This window comes from Triticum urartu, chromosome 2A, assembly GCF_056163025.1.
Source record: "Triticum urartu cultivar PI428250 chromosome 2A, HENAU_Tu73, whole genome shotgun sequence".
Lineage (NCBI taxonomy): Eukaryota > Viridiplantae > Streptophyta > Magnoliopsida > Poales > Poaceae > Triticum > Triticum urartu.
Window position 1 is genome coordinate 519000586 of NC_141874.1, and position 15867 is coordinate 519016452.

Below are 15867 nucleotides of genomic sequence, written 5' to 3' on the forward strand. Positions count from 1 at the left end.
CTCGCGTGCGCGAGGCACAAGCGCGTTAGCGAGCGAGGCAACCAACCGAATATTTGTTAAGAGCTGAGATTCAAAGAGCTCTTCTACGCAGATAATAATTTTGTGCCCGACGCCTACATGATACTACGTGGCAGCACCAACAACGTTTAGGCAATTGTGTTTTTTTCAAAGCTGATGCTAGCGCAGTTGGGAAGGAAATATCGTCACAGATGGGGTCGCCCGTGAAGAAATTTCGAGATTCAAATGCAGTCCAGATTGTTTCAGTACTTGAAATTGCTTCACACACCTCCCACCCAACGCTGTCATGTATTGTCAGATTTGCTTCTCACGATCACACAGATGATGTCGTTCGTGAAGCAATTTCGGGATTCAAATGCAGTCCAGATGGTTTCATTACTGCCAACGTGGGATTTCTAACAAATTCCTGAACGCTTAATTAACACCTCGGTAAGTTGTTTTCTATCCGCGAAATTGTAATTACCTCTGTCTCAGAATATAACGTCTCATATTGTAAGACGACGTATATTTTTTCAGTTTAAAATTAAACTGAAAAATATCTTATATTTTGAGACGGAGATAGTACGGTAAAGATTCCACGTGGTAGCCATGGTCATTTCTTGTAGCTGCCGGCAAAGTAGGCGAGGCAACCTACGAGGGGTGCGTTGGTGTACGTGGTGGGCTCCGACCGCGCGTAGTCAGTGCGGTCGTCCGGGAACGCGTCGTTCTGGTCCGGCCCGCCGACGACGGCGCCGGTATGCACGTTGGGATTAGGGCCACCGGCGTAGAGGTAGCTCTGGAAACCCTCCTGGCAGCCGATGTGCGCCGGGTGCACGTCCACGGACGGCATGGAGGACGCCCTGTGGTGTATCCTATGAGGGGAGCTGGCGCCGTAGCCCACCATGTAGGACATCCCCAGCGGGTTGTCGCCCAGCACGTAGTCCACCTGCCTCTTGGCCAGGGCCCTGAGGGCCTTGTGGGTGACGGGGAGGTTCTGGCAGGAGAAGGCGCGGTTGGAGACGGCCATGTACTTGGCGTAGGTGGTGAGCAGGAAGCTCGCCGAGGCGACGTACTGCAGGTTGGCGTTGCCCGACCGGTGCATCAGCCCGCCCGGCGTGTACGGCGTCGTCGACGAAGGGGAGCTGGACTTGGGCAGGACGCGGCAGATGAACTCCTCCGCTTGACGCGTGAACGGCTCCAGCCTCTTGTCCCTGTCCAACAGAGCCCTCTGCTCGGACGGATGCAATTTGTCAGCTGCATATGGCATACTGGCATTGGAGAGGGTTGCATGGTGTGTTTCAGTTACCCGTGACAGAAGGACGCGCGCCCCGGCGAGCTTGTTGTCCCAGCTGAACATGTCGACGCCGTCGTTGGCGCCGAGGGACATGAGGTCGTTGAGGTAGGAGCTGTTCTTCGTCGTCCAGAGCAGCCATGCGGATCCCCATAGGAGCTCGTCCTGCACACCGTGCACGCAAAGTCGTGACGAGAAACACGCAGGAGCGCTATATAAGGATTTCCAATTCGTTGCACGGCGTGATCTTTTGAAGGATTTGGCTTGCACCTTGTAGCCGGAGTAGGACGGGTAGTAGTTGCTGACGCCGCCGCCGACGTGGTCGCTGTACTTCCCCTGATGCTGCCAAGCGAACGCCATCACGTCCCTGGCCGCCGCGACCAGCCTCCTGGAGTAGTCCGGGTCGGCGGCCTTGAAGACCAGGCTGGCTGCGGCGAGCGCGGCCGCGGTCTCCCCTGCGACGTCGGACCCCGGGGCGGACGCCGACACCTCGTACACATTCCGCGGCGTGTCCATGTCCTCCGGCCGCTCCCAGCAGCGGTGGTCGGCGTCGGCGTCGCCCACTCCGACGTAGAGTTTGTCCTGGGTCGTTTTGGCCGCCTTCAGGAGGTAGTCCGTCGCTGTTAGACTATGTATAGCTTTTGTATTTGTATACGTATATTGTTTCTATTGTAACACACTCATTATATATATATATGAGATAAGCCACCCATAGAGGGTTGAGGTGGTTCTCCCAAATCATTGTCTTACATGATAACATACCTAATTACGATTCACGCTTCCGCAAAACCCTAACCCCGCCGCCGCCCCCTCCATCGCGCCGCCGCCGCCACCAGATCGCGCCGCCGCCGCCATGTCGGGTGCCGCCACCTCCAGCTCCTCCTCTGTCGGGTTTCTCCCGGACTCGCTCGCCGCCCTCCTCTCGCTCCCGCTTGACTCGGCCATGATGCGGCCGCCGCAGCTCGGGACCAGGAGCGTTGGCTCGTTTTTCTCCAACAACTCTCCGGCTCCTTCATCGCCGGGGCTTGCGCTGACGGTTCATACGTCGAGCGCCTCTTCACCCGCCTCGTCGTCCGGCGTCATCGCGCCTTTGGCTTTCGCGCCCGAGGACACCTCGTCGGCTGTCACGGCGGGGCTCATGCCATCCGCGCCTCAGGAGGGATTCACTCCGGCAGCGCTACCGCCGCCCGCGGGTTCCAATCTCGTGGTCTCGCCCGCGCCGCCTGCCCCTGCCCCCATGGCGTACGCGCCTCCGGCAGGTGCCTCCACGGGATCGCTGCATCCACCGTTTCACTTCGGCAACCTCATCATCGTCAAGCTCTCGTCCGACAATTATATCTTCTGGCGTGTGCAGGTTCTTCCGCTCCTTGGGAGCCACTACTTGCTTGGCTACGTCGACGGCACTTTTCCTTGCCCTCCTGCGCTGGTGGACAGCGTGAACGGCCCGGTTTACAACCCGGCACACCGTGTCTGGACGGGGCAGGACCAGGCGAACGTCTCCTCCATCCAGGGTTCGCTCACTCCGGCTGTTGCTGGGCTCGTCGTCTTCGCGAAGACCTCCCATGAGGCTTGGACCATCCTTGAGTGCTCTTTTGCGTCACAGTCGCAAGCCCGGGTCAGTGCGCTCCGTCGCGAGCTTGGTGCCTGTGAGAAGCTTGATTCCACGGCAACGGAGTTCTACAACAAGGTCAAGGCTCTTGCTGACACATTGGCATCCATTGGACAACCGCTTACCGATTCTGAGTTCAACTCCTTCATTGTCAACGGCCTCGACGAAGAGTATGATGGCTTAGTTGAGATCATTAATGAGCGCGGCAACACGACCCCCATGATGGCGCATGAGGTCTACTCTCGGCTTCTTCTTACTGAGCAGCGAGTTGAGGCGCGCCGTGCCAACCGTAGTCGCGGCTCCTCCTCCGCCAACGCGGCCTACCGAGGTGGTCGCCCCTCCGGCGGCGCCCAGTCCTCCGCCTCGGGCAAGGGGCCCGCGTCGCTTCCTCCGGCCTCGTCCACCCCCACTCTGACGCTACCGGGTGATGGGGGTCGGCGGGTCTGCCAGCTTTGTGGTCTTGACGGCCATTGGGCCTCCAAGTGCCATCGTCGCTTTCAGAAGAGCTTCCTCGGTCTCGGCAATGACGGCAAGGATACGCGCAACACTGCGCGTCAGGTGGCTATGGCTGATCGCCCGGCCCCGCAGAAGCCTCAGGGCCATACTCAGTCCTACTCCGTTGATCCGCACTGGTACATGGATTCTGGTGCGACGGAGCATCTGACGAATGAGATGGGGAAGCTTCATCCTCGCGAGCCCTATCATGGTTCCGACAAGATCCACACCACCAACGGAGCAGGTATGCACATCTCCCATATTGGTCAAGCATCCCACTAGTCATGCCACTAGGAGGCTTCAGCTTCGTGATGTTCTTAGAGTACCATCTGTGACGCGTAATCTCCTTTCCGTTCCTAAACTCACTTATGACAATAATGTTTTTTGTGAATTTCACCCGTTTGATCTTTTTATTAAGGATCGGGACACGAGGGCCGTTCTGCTTAGTGGGCGTCTCTACCAGGGTCTTTACCGTCTGGAGCATCCTGGAGTCTCTCGGGTTTTCAGTGGAGTTCGCGTCTCGTCGTCACAGTGGCATGCTCGTCTTGGTCATCCTGCCACTGTTGGGGAACATAGCAATAATTCAAAATTTTCCTACGTGTCACCAAGATCTATCTATGGAGTCATCTAGCAACGAGGGAGGAGTGGATCTACATACCCTTGTAGATCGCGCGCGGAAGCGTTCAAGAGAACGGGGTTGATGGAGTCGTACTCGTCGTGATCCAAATCACCGATGATCCAAGCGCCGAATGGACGGCACCTCCGCGTTCAACACACGTACGGAGCAGCGACGTCTCCTCCTTCTTGATCCAGCAAGGGGGAAGGAGAGGTTGATGGAGATCCAGCAGCACGACGGCATGGTGGTAGAAGTAGCGGGATTCCAACAGGGCTTCGCCAAGCGCTGCGGGAGGAGGGAGATGTGTCATGGGAGGGAGAGGGAGGCGCCAGGGCTTAGGTGTTGCTGCCCTCCCTTCCCCCCACTATATATAGGGCCAAGGGAGAGGGGGGGCGCAGCCTTGGCCCTTCCTCCAAGGAAGGGTGCGGCCAGGGAGGAGTCCATCCTCCCCAAGGCACCTCGGAGGTGCCTTCCCCCTTTAGGACTCTTCCTTTCCCTTATCTCTTGGCACATGGGCCTCTTGGGGCTGGTGCCCTTGGCCCATACAGGCCAAGGCGCACCCCCTACAGCCCATGTGGCCCCCCGGGGCAGGTGGCCCCACCCGGTGGACCCCCGGGACCCTTCCGGTGGTCCCAGTACAATACCGGTGACCCCGAAACTTGTCCCGATAGCCGAAATAGCACTTCCTATATATAATTCTTTACCTCCGGACCATTCCGGAACTCCTCGTGACGTCCGGGATCTCATATGGGACTCCGAACAACTTTCGGATTACCGCATACTAATATCTCTATAACCCTAGCATCACCGAACCTTAAGTGTGTAGACCCTACGGGTTCGGGAGACATGCAGACATGACCGAGATGACTCTCCGGTCAATAACCAACAGCGGGATCTGGATACCCATGTTGGCTCCCACATGTTCCACGATGATCTCATCGGATGAACCACGATGCCAAGGACTTAATCAATCCCGTATACAATTCCCTTTGTCTAGCGGTACGATACTTGCCCGAGATTCGATCGTCGGTATCCCGATACCTTGTTCAATCTCGTTACCGGCAAGTATCTTTACTCGTTTCGTAACACATCATCCCCTGATCAACTCCTTGATCACACTGTGCACATTATGATGATGTCCTACCGAGTGGGCCCAGAGATACCTCTCCGTTTACACGGAGTGACAAATCCCAGTCTCGATTCGTGCCAACCCAACAGACACTTTCGGAGATACCTGTAGTGTACCTTTATAGCCACCCAGTTACGTTGTGACGTTTGGCACACCCAAAGCACTCCTACGGTATCCGGGAGTTGCACAATCTCATGGTCTAAGGAAATGATACTTGACATTAGAAAAGCTTTAGCATACGAACTACATGATCTTTGTGCTAGGCTTAGGATTGGGTCTTGTCCATCACATCATTCTCCCAATGATGTGATCCCGTTATCAACGACATCCAATGTCCATGGTCACGAAACCGTAACCATCTATTGATCAATGAGCTAGTCAACTAGAGGCTTACTAGGGACATGGTGTTGTCTATGTATCCACACATCTATCTGAGTTTCCTATCAATACAATTATAGCATGGAAAATAAATGATTATCATGAACAAGGAAATATAATAATAACCAATTTATTATTGCCTCTAGGGCATATTTCCAACAGTCTCCCACTTGCACTAGAGTCAATAATCTAGTTCACATCGCCATGTGATCAACACTCACAGGTCACATCGCCATGTGACCAACATCCAAAGAGTTTACTAGTGTCACTAAACTAGTTCACATCATCATGTGATTAAGACTCAATGAGTTCTGGATTTGATCATGTTTTGCTTGTGAGAGAGGTTTTAGTCAACGGGTCTGCAACATTCAGATCCGTATGTACTTCGCAAATCTCTAGGTCATATTATAAATGCTGCTTCCACGCTCCACTTGGAGCTATTCCAAATGGTTGCTCCACTATACGTATCCAGTTTGCTACTCAGAGTCATTCGGATAGGTGTTAAAGCTTGCATCGATGTAACCCTTTACGCTGAACTCTTTATCACCTCCATAATCGAGAAACATGTCCTTATTACTCCAAGGACAATTTTGACCGCTGCCTAGTGATCCACTCCTGGATCACCTTTGTACCCTCTTTCCAGACATGTGGCAAGGCACACATCAGGTGCGGTACTCAGCATGGCATACCGTATAGAGCCTATGACAAAAGCATAGGGGACGACAATCGTCCTTTCTCTTTCTTCTGCCGTGGTCGAGCTTTAAGTCTTAACTTCATACCTTACAACTCAGGCAAGAACTCCTTCTTTGACTGGTCCATCTTGAACACCTTCAAGATCATGTCAAGGTATGTGCTCATTTGAAAGTACCATTAAGCGTTTTGATCTATCCTTATAGATCTTGATGCTCAATGTTCAAGTAGCTTAATCCAGGCTTTCCATTGAAAAACACTTTCCAAATAACCCTATATGCTTTCCAGAAATTCTACGTCATTTCTGATCAACAATATGTCAACATATATTTATCAGAAATTCTATAGTGCTCCCACTCACTTCTTTGGAAACACAAGTTTCTCATAAACTTTGTATACACCCAAAAACTTTGATCATCTTATCAAAGCATACACTCCAACTCTGAGATGCTTACTCCCGTCCCTAGAAGGATTCCTGGAGCTTTGCATACTTATTAACATCTTTCAGGATTGACAAAACCTTCCGGTTGTATCACATACAACCTTTCCTCAAGAAAATCGTCGAGGAAACAATGTTTTGACATCCTATCTGCAAGATTTCATAAATAATGCAGTAATCGCTAATATAATTCCAACAAACTCTTAGCATCGCTACGAGTGAGAAAGTCTCATCGCAGTCAACTCCTTGAACTTGTCGGAAAACATCTTAACGACAAGTCGAGCTTTCTTAATGGTGATACCTACCATCATTGTCCGTCTTCCTTTTAAAATCCATATGTACCTAACAGCCTTACGACCATCAAGTAGTTCATATATGGATCCTCTCTCGGATTATATGGCCTCGAGCCATTTTGGAATCCAGGCCCACCATCACTTCTCCATAGCTCGTAGGTTCATTGTTGTCTAGCAACATGACTTCCAAGACAGGATTACGTACCACTCTGAAGTAGTACGCATCCTTGTCATCCCACGAGGTTTGGTAGTGACTTGATCTGAAGTTTCATGATCACTATCATAAGCTTCCACTTCAATTGGTGTAGGTGCCACAGGAACAACTCATGTGCCCTGCCACACACTAGTTGAAGAGACGGTTCAATAACCTCATCAAGTCTCCACCATCCTCCCACTCAATTATTTCGAGAGAAACTTTTCCTCGAGAAAGGACCCGATTCTAGAAACAATCCCTTATTGCTTTCGGATCTAAGACAGGAGGTATACCCAACTGTTTTGGGTGTCCTATGAAGATGCATTTATCCGCTTTGGGTTCGAGCTTATCAGCCTGAAACTTTTTCACATAAGCGTCACAGCCCCAAACTTCTAAGAAATGACAGCTTATGTGACGCCCCCGATTTAATCGTACACTAATCATACACGCAAACGTGTACGATCAAGATCAGGGACTCACGGGAAGATATCACAACACAACTCTACAAATAAAAAAAAGTCATACAAGCATCATATTACAAGCCAGGGGCCTCGAGGGCTCGAATACAAGAGCTCGATCATAGACGAGTCAGCGGAAGCAACAATATTTGAGTACAGACATAAGTTAAACAAGTTTACCTTAAGAAGGCTAGCACAAACTGGGATACAGATCGAAAGAGGCGCAGGCCTCCTGCCTGGGATCCTCCTAAACTACTCCTGGTCGTCGTCAGCAGGCATCACGTAGTAGTAGGCACCTCCGGTGTAGTAGGGGTCGTCGTCGACGGTGGCGTCTGGATCCTGGGCTCCAACATCTGGTTGCGACAACCAGGTAGAAGGGATAGGAGGAAAAGAGGGAGAAAGCAACCGTGAGTACTCATCCAAAGTACTCGCAAGCAAGGAGCTATACTACATATGTATGCATTGGTATCAAATGGAATAAGGGTAGCATATGTGGACTGAACTGCAGAAAGCCGGAATAAGGGGGGATAGCTAGTCCTTTCGAAGACTACGCTTCTGGCAGCCTCCGTCTTGCAGCATGTAGAAGAGAGTAGACTGAAGTCCTCCAAGTAGCATCGCATAGCATAATCCTAACCGATGATCCTCCCCTCGTCGCCCTGTGAGAGAGCGATCACCGGTTGTATCTGGCACTTGGAAGGGTGTGTTCTATTAAGTATCCGGTTCTAGTTGTCATAAGGTCAAGGTACAACTCCAAGTCGTCCTGTTACCGAAGATCACGGCTATTCGAATAGATTATCCCTGCAGGGGTGCACCACATTCCCCAACACGCTTGATCCCATTTGGCCGGACACACTTTCCTGGGTCATGCCCGGCCTCGGAAGATCAACACGTCGCAGCCCCACCTAGACCAACAGAGAGGTCAGCACGCCGGTCTAAACCTAAGCGCCCAGGGGTCTGGGCCCATCGCCCTTAGCACACCTGCATGTTGCGAACGCGGCCGGAAGCAGAACTAGCCCCCTTAATACAAGAGCAGGCTTACGTTCCAATCCGGCGCGCGCCACTCAGTCGCTGACGTCACGAAGGCTTCGGCTGATACCACGACGCCGGGATACCCATAACTACTCCCGCGTAGATGGTTAGTGCGTATAGACGAAATGGCCAAACTCAGATCAAATACCCAGATCTCGTTAAGCGTGTTAAGTATCCGCGAACGCCGACCAGGGCCAGGCCCACCTCTCTCCTAGGTGGTCGGAACCTGCCCTGTCGCTCCGCCTCAAAGATCCACTCGCGGGTGCTCCTACGAGCCGACCCGTCTTTAATCACCACATGTATCATGTATAAAGTAAATAGAATATACCCGTGATCACCTCCCGAGTGATCACGGCCCGATAGTATAGCACAGCAGACGGACAAGAATGTAGGGCCACAGATGGAAATTCTAGCATCCTATACTAAGCAAGTAGGATTGCAGGTAAAGGTATCAACAGTAGTAGCAAGGACAGGCTATGCATCAGAATAGGAATAACGAAAGCAGTAACATGCTACACTACTCTAATGCAAGAAGTATAGAGGAGAGTAGGCGATATCTGGTGATCAAGGGGGGGGCTTGCCTGGTTGCTCTGGCAAGAGAGAAGGGTCGTCAACTCCGTAGTCGTACTGGGTAGCAGCGGCGTCGGTCTCGATGTCTAGCGAGAGAAGAGGGGGAAGAAACAATAAATATAATGCAAACAAATGCAGGACGTTGCATGACATGACAAGTATCGGTGCTAGGGGTGCCCTATCGCGGTATGAGGTGATACCGGTGAAGAGGGGAAACATCCGGGAAAGTATCCCCGGTGTTTCGCGTTCTCGGACAGATGAAACGGAGGGGGAAAGTTGCGTGTTCGCTATGCTAGGGATGCGTGGAGGACGAACAGACCGCGTATCCGGATTCATCTCGTCGTTCTGAGCAACTTTCATGTTGAAAGTATTTTAATCCGAGTTACGGATTAAAAGATATGATTTTGTGAAGATTTTATTAATTTTTGGTATTTAATTAATTATTTAAATTAATTCGAAATGAATTAATGACATCAGCATGATGTCATGCTGACGTCAGCAGTCAACTGAGTTGACTGGGTCAAACTGACATGTGGGTCCAATGGGACCCACCTGTCATACCCTGTTTAGGTTAATTAGGTCTTAGTTAAACTAAGTACTATTTAATTAAACTAACTAGTTAATTAGCTTAATTAAACATGATTAATTAACTTAATTAATTTAGTTAATTAATCAATTAATTAATTAAATTCATTTCTATTTTTATTTATTATCAATTTTGTTCTAAACAGGGGGTGGGCCCCTGTGGTCAGTGGCACAAGGCCACGCCCTGGCTGTGACACACACACACACACACACAGGGGCCAACTATGGCCATGGTGTGGCCAGGGGAGGCACTGGCCGCGCCGATGAGGCCGGCGAGCGAGGGACAAGACCAGAGGCGGCGCGGCAGTGGCGGTGGCGGTGGTGGCCGCGAGCGGCGAGCAGGGCAACGTGCGGATCGGCGAGCAGCAGCGGCTGGGCGTACAGGGGCAGGTGCAGGCGTAGGCGGGATCGCGACGGGGAGGCTAGTGGCCACAGCCGGGGAAGGCGAGGCCAACGCGCGGATGGGGGACTGCCGGAGCGCAGCCATGGTGGCCAACGCCGCGTGCGATCACCTACGACGACGGGGACGAAGGGGACGAGGGGGAATCAGTGAGGGGCTCACAGCGGAGCGTAGGGGGGCGGCAGTGGGCTCGGGGAGACGAGGTAGCGAGCGACGGGCGGCGGTGTCGAGGCCGCCGGCGGCGGGTGGCGGCGACTTGGGGCGGCGGTGTCCAGGCGGCGGGGCGCGGCTCGATCCGGCGGCTTCAGGGTCGGTAACGAGGCGAGGCGCCGGCGTCGAGGAGTGGGGCGGCGCGGTCGCCGGGGAGAGGCGGCGGGGTCGGGATGAGGCCGACGGGGCGATGGGACGGGGGCGCCGAGCGCTGGGGCGCTGGGTGTGTGGCGGCGCTGGGAGGGAGAGGGAGAGACATGCGGGGGAGAGTGGGGGTCGTGGGATAGGGTTAGGTCACGGTGGGGGGTTATGGAGGGTTAGGTGGGCCGGCCTGGTTGGATGGCCAGCCGGGCTGAGGCCCAGCGCGGGGGGGGGGGGGGGGGGGGCTTGCGGCCTGCCGGGCCGAAGCCCAGGGTTTTTTTTGTTTGTTTGTTTAGTTTTTCTTTTTTGTATTTTCTTTCTTTTATTTATTTTCTCTTGTGTTTCAATTCAGTTTAAAATATTTATGCATTTTATAAAAACTGGGTCTCCTACACCACAATTATCTATGTAATATTTAGTACAAACCGAACATTTTTATTTCAATGTTTGAAAACTTTTATTATTTACCAAAGTTTGAATTTGAATTTTGGTCCGGTTTTGATCTAACGATCGATTAGCAACAGTAACGTAGGTAGCGTGGCTCCATTAGCGTGGGATTACTGTAGCTTAATTACCCGGGCGTTACAAATCTCCTCCACTACAAGAAATCTCGTCCCGAGATTTAGGAGGTAGAAGGAAACAACGCGGGGTATTCTTCACGCAGGCGATCCTCGCGTTCCCAAGTGGCTTCGTCTTCAGAGTGATTCGACCACTGGACTTTGAGGAATTTGATCGCCTTCTGACGTGTGCGGCGTTCAGCTTGGTCAAGAATGCGGACCGGATGCTCTTTATAAGAGAGGTCCTGTTGCAATTCGAGCACTTCATGATCCACCGCTCGGATTGGATCCTTGAAGCATCGGCGGAGTTGTGACACATGGAACACATCGTGAACCTGAGAAAGGTTCGGCGGAAGCTCCAGTTGATATGCCACCTTTCCACGCCTTTCGAGAATAGTGAAGGGACCGATATAGCGAGGAGCTAGCTTGCCCTTGATCCCGAAGCGGTGAGCACCCTTCATTGGTGTAACTCGAAGATAAGCCTTTTCGCCAGGTTGATAGACCATGTCTTGGTGATGACGGTCATACTGACTTTTCTGACGTGACTGAGCAGTCTTGAGATTCTCACGAATAATGCGAACTTGTTCTTCGGCCTGTTGGATAATATCCGGACCGAAGAGTGGACGTTCCCCCGTTTCTGACCAGTTCAGAGGGGTTCGACACTTTCGTCCATATAGCACTTCGAAGGGGGACATCTTCAGACTAGCTTGATAGCTATTATTATAAGAGAACTCGGCATATGGAAGAGATTCCCCCCATTTCTTGCCGAATGATATTACACAAGCTCGAAGCATGTCTTCGAGAACTTGGTTGACACGTTCAACCTGTCCTTGCGACTGAGGATGAAACGCAGTACTGAACGACAGATGAGTTCCCATAGCTTCTTGGAAACTCGCCCAAAACCTTGAAGTGAATAAGCTGCCACGGTCTGAACTGATAACCAGTGGGACACCGTGAAGTGAAACAATTCTGTCCATGTAGAGAGTAGCAAGATGACTAGCAGTAATTGTCTCTTTGACCGCCAGAAAATGGGCAACTTTGGAAAGCCGGTCAATGACGACAAGAATAGCATCATTACCTTTCTGCGATTTGGGAAATCCAGTGACGAAGTCCATTTCAACATGGTCCCATTTCCATTCAGGAATGGAGATAGGTTGCAGAGTTCCAGCAGGCATTTGATGCTCTGCTTTGATTCGGCGACAAACGTCACACTCAGCAACATAACGAGCAATGTCCTGCTTCATATTAGACCACCAGAATCTTTGACGAATATCCTGGTACATCTTTGTACTACCAGGATGGATGGACAGAGGCGTATCATGAGCTTCTTGCATAACCCTTTTAGTCTTATCCAGGTTTTTCTTCGAACATGGTACCACTAGGCGGCCTTTGAAATACAAGGCGCCATCGTCCGCAACAGTGAAGAATGAGGGCTTTCTTTTTTTGAGGTCGCGCTTAATCTTGAGGACTTCATCGTCACATTTCTGTATCCATTTGATGGTGTCCACAAGATCTGGTTTCGCAACCAGGGTATTGAGAGAACCCTTGGAAACAACATGGAGGTTCCGTTTGGGGAAACCTTCGGGAGGGGGAGCGAGTGATCCCGGAGGAACAATATGGAGGTTCAGCCTTCTAAATTCTTCGGTAAGCGAAGGCTGAACTTTGTGGACCTGGAGGTGGTTGCAGTAAGACTTGCGGCTCAAGGCATCAGCCATTACATTAGCCTTGCCGGGGGTATAGGATATACCCACGTCAAAGTCTGCAACAGTCTCCATCCATCTCTGCTGACGGAGGTTCAGATCTGGCTGAGTAAACAGATACTTCAGACTTTGATGGTCAGTGAAGATCTCGCAACGATTACCGAGAAGGTAATGTCGCCACTGCTTCAGTGCATGAATGATAGCAGCAAGCTCGAGGTCGTGAACTGGGTAGTTTTCTTCGTGAGGGCGCAGTTGACGAGAGGCATAAGCAATCACTCTGCGCTCTTGCATTAGGACACAGCCTAATCCTTGACGGGAAGCGTCGCAGTAAATGACGGAGTCCTTCTTAGTATCAGGTGGAGCAAGTACGGGGGCAGAAGTCAACTTGTCTTTGAGCGCCTGGAAACTTTCCTGACACTTGTCTGTCCAGTCAAACTTGACACCCTTATGCAACAGATTAGTCAGAGGCCTGGCAAATCTTGGAGAAGTTCTCGACGAATCGACGGCAGTAGCTGGCGAGGCCGAGAAAACTTCGGACTTGCTTCACATTCTTCGGAGGAGTCCAATCGAGAATAGCCTGAACTCGTTCGGGGTTGACGGCAATACCATCCTTGGAGATGACATGCCCGAGATAGGTTACTTCGGGGAGCCAGAATTCGCACTTGGAATACTTAGCATACAGCTGATGTTCTCGAAGCTTCTCCAGCACAAGACGCAATTGTCCAGCATGTTCTTCCTCGTTCTTGGAAAATACAAGGATATCGTCCAGATAAACCACGACGAACTTGTCGAGGTAATCCATGAATATATAATTCATCAGACGAGAGAAGGTGGCGGGAGCATTCGTTAAGCCGAATGACATGACGGTGTACTCGTATGACCCATACTGAGTCACGAAGGCGGTTTTTGGGATGTCCTCCTCACGAACACGGATCTGGTGGTAACCCAACCTCAAGTCAAGTTTGGAGAACACTGATGAACCAGCCAGTTGATCATAAAGATCATTGATCCGAGGAAGAGGATATTTATTCTGAATGGTAGCTTGGTTTATAGGACGGTAGTCTTGGACTAATCGATTTGTCCCATCCTTTTTCTTAACAAAGAGAGAAGGTGCTCCCCAAGGAGAGCAACTTGGACGAATGAAACCTTTGACAAGAGATTTGTCGATTTCCTCCTTAAGCTCAATGAGTTCATGCGGCGGCATCTTGTAGGGTCGTTTAGCTATAGGGGTAGTGCCGGGTTTCAAGTCGATGATGAATTCGACAGCTCTAGCAGGAGGAATCCCTAGAAGTTCTTCTGGGAAGATGTCTTGGAATTCACGATCGACGGGAATGTTTTCAATGCCCTCGAGTGGTGCAGCGTTCAACGCATTCAAGGCATAAAGACGTGCCTCGGCGTTCTGAACTAGATGAGCTTGGTAAGCAATTATTTCGTCAGAAGGGTGTAGCAGATGGACGACCTTAGTGGCGCAAACTATAGAAGCAGTATGCGCTTTCAACCAATCCATTCCCAGAATGAGGTCGATGCTACAGGACTTCAGTACGATGGGAGAGGCAAGGAATTCCAGCCCTTCAATTTCAACGGGAACATCGTGACTAACCATAGAGGTTTGACACTGGCCCGCAAGAGTGTGTACCACAATCACAGTGTTCATCTCTTCGTATTTAATGCCATGCATGAATGCAAACTCAGCTGATATGAATGAATGTGATGCTCCTGTATCAAATAAAACAGATGCTGGTACTGAATTTACGAGGAGTGTACCCATCACGGTAGCAGGCTGGTCTAGAACTTCATTGAGATCAACATGGTTGGCATGAACACGACCATAAGACTTGGCACTGTTGTTGCGAGGCTGGTTGCTTCCACGGCCAGTTGTTGGGAGGGCCAGTTGATTCTGGTTTTGATTGCAATCCCTAGCACGGTGACCTGGTTGACCACACTTGTAGCAGAGACCATTATTGGGAGTGGGAACAGGAGCTTGTGGTGGTGGAGCTGGAAGTCTTGTCTGCCTAGTTGGAGGAGCAGGCAGACGAGGTGCAACATAGGTCTGCCTTGGGGCAGGTGCATTCGGCTGGTACATGCTGTTGGGAATCCATATTTTGCGCTTCTGTGAAGACGGGCCTGAAGATGAGCCCGTGTCACGGCTGCGCCTGTGAGAGCTCTGGTATTCCTGCAGAACAGTTTCGACATTGATGGCCTTGTTCACCAAGGTGGCGAAATCAGTAAAGTCGTGCACTAGAAGTGCGAGCTTGATGTCAGCTTGAAGGCCATCACGGAACTTCTCCTGTCTGTGTGCATCAGTTGCAATGTCTTCTTCAGCATAGCGGGACAAGTCCAGAAACTCCCGCTGATAAGCTTCCACAGTTTTGCTGCCTTGGGTGAGGTTGCGAAACTCACGCTTCTTCCGGTCCATGACTCCTTGAGGAATGAAGCAAGCACGGAAGGCAGCTTGGAAGTCTGGCCAGGTGATGATTGTTCCAGCTGTCAGAGTACGCCTGTGGCTGTCCCACCATTGAGCCGCGGGTCCTTTCAGGAAGAAAGAAGCAAAGGTGACATAGCTGGCAGGGGCTACATCAGCAGACTCCATCTCATAGGTGATGTCACGGAGCCAGTCGTCAGCATCCAGAGGCTGAATTGAGCTGCGGTACACGGTTGGGTTGAGGCGCATGAAATCTTGCAGAGTCAGTTGGGTTGGCTGCTGGTTCATATTGGGGCGAGGAAACGGAGCCATAATATTCTCCATGAACTGACGATTCAGCTCAAACTGTTGCATCATCCCAGCCATGTACTCAGGCGGTGGTGGGGCGTTGCCACCACGACCACGACCACCTGGTCTAACCATCCTGCTAATATTTAACAGGGGTAGTTCAGCATTGAGGAATTGCAAAAAACAAGAATCATTCATGATGAAACATGCACAACGAACGTAGCACGATAGATACTACATAGTAGTCGGCATATCTTACAAAAGAGATCAGCATAGAGTTCGTTACACAGAGTTCGGTACATAGGCTAAGACATCATAGGCGGCACACAGGCTCGCGGCGAATGCAGCTAACACTAATAAGCAAGTCTACGTCAAGT

At 51.3% G+C, this 15867-nt stretch overlaps 1 protein-coding gene across 1 annotated transcript in view; it reads right to left on the minus strand.

Annotated features, from left to right (window-relative positions):
- Positions 1–610: 610 nt before the first annotated feature.
- Positions 611–15867, minus strand: part of LOC125541743 (endoglucanase 11-like) — a 28680-nt gene continuing 13423 nt past the window's right edge. The window contains exons 3-5 of the mRNA XM_048705085.2: positions 1559–1909; positions 1304–1453; positions 611–1225 (exon numbers count right to left, since the gene is read on the minus strand). Coding sequence (XP_048561042.2) covers positions 611–1225; positions 1304–1453; positions 1559–1909 — 1116 coding nt within the window. The remainder of the gene's footprint in view (positions 1226–1303; positions 1454–1558; positions 1910–15867) is intronic.